Here is a 13,804-nt window from a genome sequence, read left to right as displayed (position 1 = left end):
CATCCTTATACTGTACACCAGCCCAAGAGATCAATTCCCAGATATCCGGGCGCTGTCTCCAAAACAATTGCAAACCTCCTTCTTTGACACGTATAAAGTAAGACTGTAAGTTTATTGGAAAAGTTGCCACCTTTCCTTTCCAAACACATACAGAGTCCAAGTAACAAGGCCTAAATCCGTATCTAGAGCCTCTGTGTACCATCTCAATCGTCAAAAGGAAACAATGCAAAAAGCAGCACAATAGAATGCAGAGATGCCCACGAACAGCTGTGCTACAACTTCTCCCACCCATCCCAACTCCTCCATGAAGCAACACGGGATAAATTATATTGCCTAAGTGGCATTTTGTGTATGTGTAGCTGTTCTTGGAAGATTTGTCCATGCTAACAGAAGCACAGATGTCATTAGATCACCTTTATATATCCTCTCTTTTGGTAAGGTGGAACTAGAAATCATGTATTTCCATAGGTACACCTGTTTTTCGACTTTTCATAAGCATTGCTCTACTTCACTGTTCCACCTCTCAGAGTGTCAGCCGGCAGGTACAAAAAAGCCACATATTGTTGGCCAAGAGGAATCATCAAGAGGTCAGACTTCCTTCATTCCACCTCAGACCCTCTTGCAGTGATACGTGGTGCAACCTCACATCTATCACTGGAAAACATTTTTTAGAAAGTTCTTTCATTTCCACTTAAAATAAACTAGCTGGAAATTAGGTCTTGGCCAGACTGCTGATGCAGACACTGTGGGTAGTTAGAACTGCTGCGCATCTGAAGAAATCATTATCAGAGGGAAACATCATGGAAACAGCCTCAGAAACAGGCTGTAAGCAGTACACAGAAGTGCCTAATATTTCAAAGAAAACGGGAGTGGGAACAAAATCAATACCAGAAGCAGCTGAACCAACAAATCAACACTTACAAATTCTCTTTCTTCAGAACGTGTTCCCACAAGAATGTTATTCACTCAGTAAGGGAATAGAAACAAAAATGCCTTTAATGTTTAGCTAAAACTAATATGTTTTTTGCCTTCAGCATCATTATTTTGTCTCAGAAGTGCCTCTGACATGCTTTATAAAAACAGGTAGTTATGGAACTTTTTCTCATATTCTCCTCCAGGACTTTTCTGAAAGAGCAGGACCAATACATCATGGGAGATGTAATCTTGTGTGGGAACTGAGACTAAGCTGCAGCACCGACGGTGCACTGCAGCAGTAACTCCAATGTGAATTTTTCAATTGAGAATCAGGGTTTTGAAACCAAAAACTTTGCTACTGAATAAATTAACTTTCCAGCAGGGACACTTTCCTAGGTATCTTTTCTTTCAAGTAAAATTTGGTACTGAATGGGAAGCCACCAAAAAGCTGTAACTCAATATGATAGCAAGGACAAGGTCAGCTGACTGGCATGAGGTGTTCTCCTTTCATTGTGCTTAACGTATCTGAAAACCAGAAAATATGTGCAAATATGATGAGTGAGGTTAAAAATATCCCAAAGTCTCACTTACAGGAAGCTGCTAGCACTGATAATCCATAGGAGTTTACTGTAGATGCCATACACATAAATAAAAATAGATACCTGTAGAGGTTCTTTGTTTTTTATGGTGTGGGTGGAAGAGTTATGCCTAAGGAGACAGCATGGAAATAATAAGGCACATTGTTATAACTAAGTAACAAAAGTAGGGTGCAATAAGTCACCTCATTCCCTCACAGGATGGTTTGCAGCAGCCAATATGAAGGTAAAGACTTCGATGCTGATGCTTAATTTGGTAAGAAATATTCCATAACATAGCAGGAAAACTCACTGGAAGCAAGAGTGTTTATACCACAATGTAAATGGGCCTTTGTGTGCCCAAGAATTCAGCCCAGGGTCTGTAAATTTCAGTCACCCTTTTGTGAACTAAATTTTGGACCTACAGGGCATAACACACAGGTGAAGATTACAGTTTGATTGTTTTGGTTTATTTGTTAAGGAGAGAATTCAGTCAGCCTGGATTAAAAGCTTACATTGCAGCAATGGTTCATCCTGAAGTAAATATATGACTTGGATGCATTGCCAACATGCGCTTTGCTTTTGGCAGTCAAGTCTTCACATTTTATATGACATTTCTACAAAGACGTCACACCATCAGTTTCTTTTACATCAAAGTAAGCCACAGATAAACACACAGCCTCCAGACTGTCTTTTATCACAAGACTACAACTAATCCTATTTTCACAGTGAAATTAAATAAGCTCATGTTCTGGCTCAAGTTCTCCAGGACTCCCAACTGATCCTGCAGTGTACAGAAACTTTCCTTTGAGTAAGATTGAATGAAGACATTAGGAATAGATATATCTGATGTACAAGGAACATTTATACCCAAGACCTCTTTTGTCTAGTTTTCATTCCTGAACTGAAAGGAAAGTCTTTAAAAAAGGGTGTCAATATTGGTCCTGAACAAATAGGAAAAGATGAATGCCTTTGCCAGGCAGACATTCAAAAAGATTGCCAATTTAATAGCAGAATATGATGCAAGCACCAGCACCAACATTTGTGAGTAAATCTTACTTTTGACCTTCACTGACTACTACTTCACCTACTACTGCAGCGCTACTTTATTGGCTCCTGCTGAGGATACAGTCATATAAAGTGCCCCGGAGAGAAGCCATAGTCTCACATGGACACTCTCACGTGTCCTTTCAGCAATGCAAACTATCACAGCCATGTTAAATCTAGCCTCTCTACTTTACATTGGCCTCCCACATAATAGCAAATCACATCTGGGTTCTTGGTCCTTATCTACAAGGTAATCAATGTCCTTGATTTAAGAAAAAGGTTGCCTGAAGCTCCTCTCTGGAGACCATCACTGATAAAGGTCCTCAAGCTTTATGAATCTCGCCTGTGGGCAAGGCTTTCCCTGGCAGTGCTCTGAGTCTTCAGAATAGACCTCCACAGGGACTAAGATATAACAGAGGCCTTTATCACATTGTTCTTTTAGTGTACAGCTCGGCTCAGCAGCACTCACCTAGACGCGTGTGAAAGAGCACAACGAGAGCACAGATGCATAAAACAGAACAGGTTTTTGCTCGGAGGGTACAGGAAAGAATGAATCACTGATTACAGATATTAGTCACACTGCTTAATGCATAATTGGGTGAACTGCAGATACGACTGGAACAACCAGAACAGAACTTGAACAGATTCTGCAGGTTCTTTAACAGTATATAAGAAAATCTTTTGGGAATCAATGAACAAAAATGCATTTAAATGTATTTTTCACAAAAAAAATACCAAAGATGAGAAGTTGTGCCACCTTCTCCTCATCAAAGGAATACCTCAAAATCCTGAAGCAATCCTGCAATAATTAAATGTCTGTATCAATCTTCATATTCTTTATGAACTTCTTTGAACATCCCACATAACCACTAGTAGTCCTGTAAACACAGATCTGCTGATATTCAATTTGTGGTTACTGTTTAGTGTCAACCAAAATATACTTTGGTCTTAAACTCAACACATTGTTGTGCAATAGTAAGCAGGATATAGAGTAAAAGATGGTCCTTATCAAGGATGATCAAAACACCAAGGTACAGTGACTTTTAAGAAGATGTGGGAGACTGTAAGCATGGGAAAAGGCAATGCTCAGCTTAGTTTCCTAAGTGGTGAGAAGGTGTTACACAGCTCCGCCTAAAGAAATTTGTAAATATAGAAAACCTATTCAGAAATCAAAGCACATACTTATCTGTTGATAACTGCTGAAGCTACTTACATACGTTTGAAAGAAACTGCATGCTAGTCTTGTGCTATCTGTGCTCTTTCTTATCACAGCACTTCATGAAATGTGTCTCAACTCTTGCAGAAACATTCACCAGGTTGGCAGGAATTTTCCAAGTGCAAACGAGAAAATCGCATCCTGAGCAGAGTCTGCCACTGCCTTTTAACTCTGCAGAGGAGTGAAGGGTCATGAATCGCTGCACAGACCTGGGTCTTCTCAAAGCACCGTGTGGTTCTACATTGCTGCCATCATCATCTACTCATTCCAGCCTTTCTTCTCCACCCAAGCTTCACCCTTGCTCATTTCCATCACCTCCACCCTTTTCAAATTTGTTTTAAAACAGGTTTTGACATTTTAAAAAATTATAAAACATTTTAAAACCTGTTTCAACCACTTGTTAACTAGAAGTCTCTTCTCAACAAGAGGATAATGAAGTCTACTAGGAACATGTAGTAACATCACAAAAGTCTTTAAAGATCATCCCTGTTCAATGAAGGACAATAGCTGCAATACCACCTGTGCTGGTACGGTATTAGAGTACAGTAGCGGCTCTCACTTTTGCCTTTGAGACAGAGATGAGCCTAACATTTATCTAAGGTTGCTTATGCCTTTTACCAGCCAGTAAACTGTTCATTCTCCTAATGCCCCTGTGGGGGTCCTAATGCCCTTGCTGCATTCCTTGCTTTAGAGATGAGGAACTAAGGTGTTGAGGAAACTCATCCAAGGTTGCACCAACAGTCTGGAGTAAGTCATGAGGGAATATCACACATAATACCTTTAGCCACCAGAATAGCTTTCTGGTTTTGCACAGACAAGTACACAGAAGCCATCATGGCTGACAGAAGCAGCATGCGTATCTACGTACAAACCATTGATACCTAGCAGTAGAGATGCAATTATTTCCATAGATGTAGGGAGGTGCCCTGACCAAGATCCCTAAGCAAATAACATATTAATGAGCTCCTTGATTATACACAGCATTGTCCTTTCTGGCGGTAGCTTATGACAATATGAAGGCACAGCACAGGCTTTTTGTCTCCACACTTCTTACCATGTATATAATACAATACAGTTGCATACAATGCAATATACACTATGCTCTATACAATAGACTCCATTATTGCATTTCTGCCAACAATACATTAAAGACTTGAGAAAGGGAAAAGCTTGAAATAATCTCTTAGACTAGAGAACACAAAAGGAGTGATCTGAGGGAAACTAGGTTCTTGTATGTGTGTAGATGGTGGCAATGAACTGAGGAAGAGTGGGAGCAGAGTTGGGTAACATGAGCAGATAAAACCAAACAAAAGATTGAATGGAAAGGAGAAGAGGTTATTAACAACTGCAACTGTGAAGTTGGTTCACATCATATTTATTGAGATTATCCATTAATTTGTTATTCATATTACTGTGGTTATGACTTTGTTATTATAAACATCAATCAGGACCAGGGCTCCATTTTGACATGTACCTTAGCAGTTATGCAATTAGCTCTTGATCTTGATCTAACCAGGTTACAATCACAGTAAGAAAAGCCCCGCTTCAGGATATGACATCACAGGGAGGAGCTTCTGGTGATTAACAGTTGCTTTTATACCTGTTTATTTCAGTTTCTTAACCAGTGAGGAAATCCTTGTTTACAGGCCTTGTTGCAACTTGGCAGCTATCCACGTAACTACTTCTCTGTCCTTGTGCAGGCTCCTGTTGGCAAGCATTTGTCCTGGGCTGCTCTTAGGATTTCTCTCTGTTAATGCAAACACAGCCTGTCTGAGCGGCCAGGAGCATCAGGAACTTAGATGGGATGCCTTGCAAAGACACCAGTGCTCTTTTTCAATGGACCGTGTCGCAGGACTTCCCTCGACCATGGCAAAAGTCAGCGACCACGTCCATTTTGACAGGGATGCGATTTCACCCCAAAAGCAAACATGCCATTAGCACTGGCCAGCCCAGGCAGCTGCCTGCTGGTACTGCCCATGCTACCTGCCTGCCCTCTTTGCTGCCGCTCCCTCACATTGGTGCTACAGTCAGTGAAAAAGTTAAGAAGTATATACAACTTCTTGTGGGAATGTCTTCAACTAGTCCTTTCCACACACAGTCATTTCCTTTGGAGAACATGGCAATGAAAGGAAATTAATTATTATGATGGTGTTACACAGGATTTAGGTGATAGAAGAAAAAACATTAGGGATACCACCTTCCAACTTTAAAAATCAATGGGCAGTAGTAGTGTTGGGAGTTTGCTATGAAATTACATAGCAACAAAGCCCAGATTTAAGAAGAGCTGGATTTAGTACTATAGTTAAAGACAAGCCTAAGACTTTTGCTAATGAGAATGCTGATTGATTGAGATTAGTTTGTCATATTAAAGAAGAAGAAAAAAGAAAAAAAAAAAGTAGCTGTAGGCCATTCTAGGAAAAGTTTTCTGAAACCTTGGACTTTGCTAAATACAAAGTAGGGCAAGACAGTATTTTTAAAGACATTTTTTGTCTCCTGAAGGGAATATTTCTGTGAAATATATGTATATAGAAAACACAATTTGTATTTCACTCATAGCCCTTGAAACAAACCAGTTTCTCTCCCATAGCTGTCAATTTGCAGTGTAGAAGATATTTCTTTTCCATCCTGGAAGATCAGTGAACCCTGCCACTGAGAAAAGTGCTGCACTAAACCAGATTTATCCACTGTGTGAAGCAGCCCATGCCCTGCTGTGACTGCAGTGGCAGCTTCTAGGAACAGCGAGGGCCAGCGGTGCTCTGACAGGACCGTGCACAGCGAGGCAGGTCTGGGCAGCCATGCTGAAAACAAGATCTGCTCTGAGGAATTTACACTAGTGTGGGTCTAGTCCTTGTTATAATCGGCACACAGGGGGTGAAATGCAGTGGTACTTGGCCAGCAGAGAAGCTTCTCCAGAAAGAAACTCTCCTGTGGTTAAATGGTGGAAATGGAGAGCCCAGCATAAAGGTGGCTTTAAGGGGTCTTCAAAGGCTTCTGTGAAGAAATGGGTGGGGGAACTTGAAGATGAAAGTTATGCCCTTTTCCAGTGATATTGGCTGGTGGGCCAGCCCTTGGAAAAAAAGAGTTTTGCAACAACCAGTCCCTTCACCCATGGTGGAAGCCTTCTGAAAGTCAATCTCCACTACGTCAGCTGACAGGGAAAGTAAGGGAAGATCATGGGAAGTCACTGTATGGTAGAGCAAATTCAAGGCCTTTCAGCAGTGAAGGCAAAACTGATTTATGCCACTACAAGGATGAGGCAATGAGATTGCAGCAAAGGTTTTTGTGACATGGAAACCAGAGGCTGTACAAAGACTGTTGTTGGTGCAGAGAGTTTATGTAGGTGCAAGAGTAGACTGGATGTGTTGCTGCATTCATAGAAAAACTGTATTAGGTCTAGAAATTTACCTACTGTCGTACTCCTCCCCAGGCACCTGCCTTTGGCTGCTCTCAAACACAGGGCAGGAGAGACCTTTGGTCTGACCCAGCGCAGCCGTTCTTGTGTCTCTGTGCACTGCAACGGGGGTGCAGGAACGTGGAGAGCCCAGGCACCTCAGCTTGCGACTTGTGCTCCTGATGCTGCCGATGGCTCCCTATTTTGCTGGTGCCTCAGGCTAGCCCAGTGGGATGCCCGTGGCAGGGGGGTTGGAACTAGGTGATCTTTAAGGTCCCTTCCAACCCAAACCATTCTATGAGTCTATGATCAATATTCAGACTATGGGCAATTAAATACTTTTGTCCAAAATCTCCACATACCATCCTATACAGTTGCAGAGAAATAGCACCATCCAGGCAGCGGATTGAGATTTTGCAGAAATGGTGGATGCATTCATGAAAGTTTGTGACAGCCACAAAGCTTTCACAGTTTTAAAGCAAGAGACAGCTGGAGTCACGCAGCTGTTAACAGTAAGTTTTCTGCTGGTTTTAGAATAAATACAAGGGGGCAGTTGCCTTTGTGTAAGAGCTAACCCTAACTAATATGCAGAAAAGGCCTTTTCAGGCCAGCCTGAAAAGGACCAGCTTTGCTTAAGTAGGCATTTCTGCTGGCCATGCAAGGCAAAGAAGAGACAGAAGAAATGGCCCTAACTATTTAATTAACTATTTAATTAGCAATATAAGTATATAGACCTCCCCAAAGAATAACATCCTGAAACTAGGCCTGGTGTTTTCCTATGATACTGAGAAAGAGCACGGGGGTTCCTGTCCAGTGCAGAATGAAAGATATCGAAGTAAAATCCCTCAGTGGCCTCAAAGTGCCAAGCATTTTGGGTATGGTAATTAAATGCAAACACTACTTTTGACTCAGGAGACAGATCCCTGAGCCACAGACCTCATGAAGCACAAATCTCTTTCTTGGGAGAGTGGGGAAAGCATGCTTCAGTGTTTGCCTTGTCCAAAAGCATTTATTATAGGCCAGTTCTGGGGACATACTGTTGATCCAGATGAGACTTTGGACTGGTCTGGTATCACTATTCTTACAAATTTTGACAGGGAAAATTTAGCCAAACTCAAACATGCCCAGCAATTGCAACAACAGCGTCTCGGGAATGGTATGTACTACTCAGATTGTAGTTGCCTGATAACCTACATAATGTAAGAGCAAATCCTTCTGATTCACGAGTAAGCTTTATTCCTATCAGAGTTCAACACACATTAGTGGTCTAATTGTTGTTATTATGCTCACACCATGTACAAATGCAACCTTTTGTCTGACACAAAGGGAAAAGGTCAGGAGATCATGATTATAGATGATTGCCACAGCTATCCTGTAATAAAAACCCAAGTCCTATATTACATGACATGCAAGACCTAAGGAGGCATCAACACTGTGGGTTGTGGGTAGCAGTCCCTCTGCACAAGGAGGACACTTTAGCTGCACAATGCCACAGTTGAAGAAAAGCAAAGCATACTCATCTTTGACAGGCAGTCTTCCAAAAACCACAGCTTGGTCTAATCAGACTCTGACTCCAACAAAGCACCAATGGCTCTTTGCAGTTTGAATTATTCCTGCGCCATCTTTCAAATCTCCATCCTCATGTCTGTCTCTCTTAACAACTTTAAATTATACAGAAACAGTGATTAAAACAAATAAATGTGAGTGGGAAATATAATCTTTTCCTAAAATATATTTTGAGCCAAACATATTTCAAATATTTACAAATATTTGAATAAATATATTAATTACATGACAAATACATTCTCACAAAAATATTTTTTTAAAAAAATCACTTTTGAGCGAAGACTAATCCTAGGAAAGTAAATATCTACAGAAACACAGATATGTAGGGCTAACTAGTTATCTTTCTTCTTAAATCACTGTTGCTACATTCAAGTGACTCTATTTATGTGCAATGAAATGCATAGTTTTGAATTCCCCAATTTGCTTTCAAAGTCTCCACTTGTCTCACTGCTCATAAATGCAATTCAACTTAAGCCACTCTGAACTTGGTATAGACTACAAACTGAACTTTGCTGTACATGCCAATATCTCTCTCTTCCGTGACAGTTTTTTAACAAGTGCCTTTGGATCCCTTCCTCTGAGGACTTCTCTCATTGCTTAGGTGTTAAAATCTCGCTGCACAACATTTTTGTCAAGAATGGAAGGATGGTCTACAGGCTCTAAGGTTCCTACTACACTCTCACACTGGTTTTCAAATTCAGTTTAATGCTTTTTTAATACAGTCTCATTTCTTGTGATGTGTGTAATGCCACGTGGCATGGCTTCGCTAACAAAATTAAGTGCTCTGAGAGAGTATACAGGTATGGTGCAGAAAAAATCTCACTGGCTCTCTGCTGTGCCACAAGTAACTTGCTCTTGATTCTCAGAGGCAACATAAAATGTGGTGCTCTGTTGTACGATAAAGAAAGGCAGCTGGGATGGGGAATGAACGAGGCTGCTCCTTTCAGACCCTGGCACCTAGCACTGCTTCTTCTGGCTCTTGCCAGCACAGACCGTCCTCCACATCTGGCTTTGGAAGCAAATCTCCAGTGATACAGCTTCATACCTGCAATCAGGCAGTCAAACATCTGCTCAGAATGAAGATGCAGGATAAACACTAATGAAAAATAAAGAGCTAAGATAAATAGCTATGGATTTCTGCAAGTTCTTTCCTCCAAAAGAATGTAAAAGTGTCATTTCCAATCATTATAAAATGCTGAGAAAGAAATAAACATCCCTGATTTTAAGGCCAGAGGCAGATATTTGCTTATCAACTCTGTCGGTGGTTATCTTGATGCTACTGGCTGTCAGGGCAACTTAGGCACTGCCTTGGACTGGTATCATTTATGCCAGAAAGCAGCTTATCTGAGATTGAAAAGATGGAGAGGGAACTGAATCATTCTTTTGTTCTTCTCTGAAAATGTGCTGGTTTTAAGAAAACACAATATTCCTGTGCTAGGCTCGACAGCAGCAAAGCAAGAATTGAATAGTAATCTCCATGGAGGCAAATACTCTTGCTGAGTTCACTTGGTCTTATTTAATATGCAAAGTTTCATATTCACTCCCTTTCCATTGCGTTCCTGCCTTCTTCTTTTTCTCTGAGGCAGGTATTTAACTCAGCCTTCAGTTCGCTTTCTCCTGCCTGTGTAACTGCTGACATTTTTTTCTCTTCACTTCCACCCATTCTACCAAGTCCCCAGAAACATTTCAATGGCATTGGTTTTGCCTTGAAAGTCTGGTATTTCGAACATATTTTGGTAAACATTTGACAGAAAATGTTGTTTGACAGTGAGATATATAATGGTCCTTTTTTTTTTTTTTTCTTTCCCCCCTCCCCCCTTTAGCAAATAGAAATTCAGAAGTGCCTGTATGTATTTCTGCTGTCTGCAAAAAACAGACAGGTACAGAAGATGATACCAAAGCTCCCATGTTACCCCACAGGCTCTGGCAGCCACTCAACATCAGTGCTGGTATTTTTGTTGAGAAGCAGAGGCGCAGCCTGCATCTCAGTGCATCAAAAACTGCAGCTGAGAATTAACAGCTGAATTTGTTCAGCAAAACTGGCTCTGAAGCTTGTTAGCAGTTAAGATAATGTACAGTACACCACAATAGACCTTTGGTATTTCCACTAATAGTAACATTCTGTAAACTGAAATATATTGTTTATACAAAACTGTATTCTAAGAATAGCCCAAATTCAAATATGCATCAATATTTGAAACCATGGTGACACTTCATGCACAGATACAAGTTACAACGCTTGCTTGTATTCTCTGCTTACAGAACTGAACTACTGGGAACCTCAAGGAAAGACTGTGATACTCACAGATATCTGCCTTTCTCAGATTTCTCATTCTTATGATTTTCACAGAGAGTGAACAGCATGGGCATTCTTCATTCTGCAGAAAAATGACCAAGTTATTACCTGCACGAATATTAAATGTTTATGCTTAAAAAAACATGCCCTCCCATAAATGTGTGTTGCAATTTTCAAAGCCATGCAGCAAAACTGGGAGGTGAACTACTTACACTGCTTTGGAAGTTAAAACCAAGTCCATGTAGAGTTAAAAAAAAGAGGCAGCAAAAGAAGTGTGTGTGTATATGTGTCATTGATGAAATAAATAACAGTAAAAGGATAACATAATAAAATGGTTTTAATTAATGCTTGCATTACATGGCAAGACATTTTAATTTAAAATAAATATTTATCAACAATTAAGCTGGAAACATAATCTAGCAAAAAGCTAGCATGCATGAGAAGCACCTCCATTAAACATCTGTAGACAAAGATAAAATAATTTTAATTCTCTTGAAGACTTGAAATTTCACATGGAAAACAGATCTTTTCTTCAGATAATTTTATTTAGTAAAAATTCCAACTTTTCATTTAAAATCTTTATCAGGAACTTTTCCCAGAAATGGTGAAGAGCAAATACCTGAAAGGTTGTGAGGTGTTCAGTTATTGCAGTCAGGAAAGGGAGAATGAGGCGATGCAGAGAACTGATAGGAAATAGAAACAATCCATGGTAAAATGTATAATCATGATGCTTTACATTTCAGTGTCTTAGCTATGTTCAAAAGCATCATGACCACAGAGGGAAATGAAACTGTTCAGTGAGTGAGGCACCACCAGCACAAACGCAGAAAATAAAACAGCTTAGAAAAAGATGTTAACAAAACTTCCCCACCAAAACCAGATGCTGGATATTTGCAAAAAGGATCATTAGCTGAAACATCAAACACAGAAGGAAAGACAAATAACTAGACACAAGCCAAACAAATGATTACATCTTGCAGATTTTAGTACCTGAAACTTTAGCTATTGCTTCACTGGAAGTCATTACATATTCCCTCTCCCATACTCTAGTAGCAAAATGACTCCATTAAATCCCTTTAGGGGGATCATGTCACTCCTTTTCTTCTTCCAGTTAGGAACTGACCCAGCTGAGAAGTCGGATACAAATTCCCCCATCACTCCTGAATTATTATAAGCTGACCTTGGTCTGTATTTTATGTCTCACTCCAAAACAGAAGGGCATGTTTTCATGTCTTCCATCTGGATTCAAGTTCTGAGTGAATAATTCTCCTGCTCCCCTACCTGTCCCCATCACCAAGAATCCTCTCCTTTTTCTCATGAGGCTGTTTCAGTGGCTATGGGCAAGGAGAAGAGCAGAGAGGACAGTCCCGTGCCTTGTTTTGTACATGTACTTTCCATATGAAGACCATTGCCAGACTTTGTTCTTTACTCTCCCCTCTTTTCAAAAGGATGAACATGTAGATCCCTAGCATTTCTTTAACCAGTTTGGTTAGACAGTCACACTTTTTATTTGTTAAACCATGGGGATCCCACATTTGACATCTCCAAGCATCAATGCACACTTATGCTAACATATATCCATGTCATGGAGAGAAGCTCTATAATCTCCATTTTACAACAGTGGAAGCAGGGCACAGAATGATTAAATAACTTTCTCATAGTCAAACAGTAGGTTAATGTCAGAGCTAAGAAGAGGACGGAGTATGTTAACTCCCTGGAGCCCAACGGGTAGTTTTAGGGCTTTCCCTCCTGGTTATGTCGCGCAAAAAAAAAGTAAAAATAATGAAAAAATAGTCTCAGAGATTATGGACAAAGGCAGCTCAAGATTTTATTAGGTGTCAGTCATGCACAAATATCAAACTAGGACCATATTTGCATCCATGATTAATCACTGTTTTCAGTCAGTGACCTTCCTGCGTACACCAGTACTCGGTGGCTGCTAGCACAGCTACCTGGGCACAGCTGGCAGCCACTGCACTGCGGAAGAGCCCAACTTAATGCTTGCATCAAACCACAGATTCAGCCCAAATCCACAGCAAGCTCCCGTGAGGCACCTCAGACTGCTTCCCAGCCTCCACGTGGATCACCCACTGTGGCTGAACTTCCCTCCGCTAACAAAAGTGCCTCCACAGGGCAGCTAATATCAGCAAAGCTATCAGTCATCCTGACGTAAATAAGTAAATACATACATGAATCTGGACTAACGCTCCCAAGTCCTCTTCTAGGTACGATAATCCCAATCACAAACCCACCTCAGGTCATCTTCAGCTTCTAATAAATGATGGTCTGAATTTTCGCTCTCTTACCTCACGAGCACTCCAGTATGATCCCATTGTGCTCCCAGCTGCGTACAAGTCAGATATGGATGTCACTTCACTGTCAGAGGCAACAGCTGGCAGTGACTCACGAAGTATCTCTGCAAACTTTAAGGAGTCATCTGCTGAGAAGCAAGTGGCTTAACCATGCCCCACCTTCCTCATTGCCTGAAAGGGAAAGTATGAAGAGAGAAGGGGAGGGATTTTTGCTGAGTTTATTTGATAGCTAAACACCAGAGGTGTGTGTTGGGGGAAGGCTGTCCCAAGGTGCCAAGAGTTATTAGCGGTTCAAGATAAGGGAGTGATAACGCATAGCATTTATGCACAGATACCTATGACCTGGCAGCCTAAGCAGTGCAGAAATCAGAGAAGATAATAGCAGCTACATGTAGGCTGAAGGAAAACAGAGCTCTACAGCACCCCAATCAACAACCAAAAGTATTGTGGACAAAATAACTTTAAAAGACATTCTATTTCAACACA

The 13,804-nt window shown here is 40.8% G+C and overlaps 1 protein-coding gene across 1 annotated transcript in view; it reads right to left on the bottom strand.

Annotated features, from left to right (window-relative positions):
- Positions 1 to 13,449, bottom strand: part of LOC104631606 (cytosolic phospholipase A2 epsilon) — a 36,220-nt gene extending 22,771 nt beyond the window's left edge. Inside the window, exons 1-2 of the mRNA XM_075754420.1 lie at positions 13,313 to 13,449; positions 11,016 to 11,088 (exon numbers count right to left, since the gene is read on the bottom strand). Coding sequence (XP_075610535.1) covers positions 11,016 to 11,088; positions 13,313 to 13,339 — 100 coding nt within the window. The 5' untranslated portion in view covers positions 13,340 to 13,449. The remainder of the gene's footprint in view (positions 1 to 11,015; positions 11,089 to 13,312) is intronic.
- Between the last annotated feature and the right edge of the window lie 355 nt (positions 13,450 to 13,804).

The sequence above is a fragment of the Balearica regulorum genome, chromosome 5 (genome assembly GCF_011004875.1).
Source record: "Balearica regulorum gibbericeps isolate bBalReg1 chromosome 5, bBalReg1.pri, whole genome shotgun sequence".
In the NCBI taxonomy this organism is placed as follows: Eukaryota; Metazoa; Chordata; class Aves; order Gruiformes; family Gruidae; genus Balearica; species Balearica regulorum.
The sequence above is the reverse complement of the archived record's forward strand: the minus strand, read 5'-3'. Positions and strand labels throughout refer to the sequence as shown.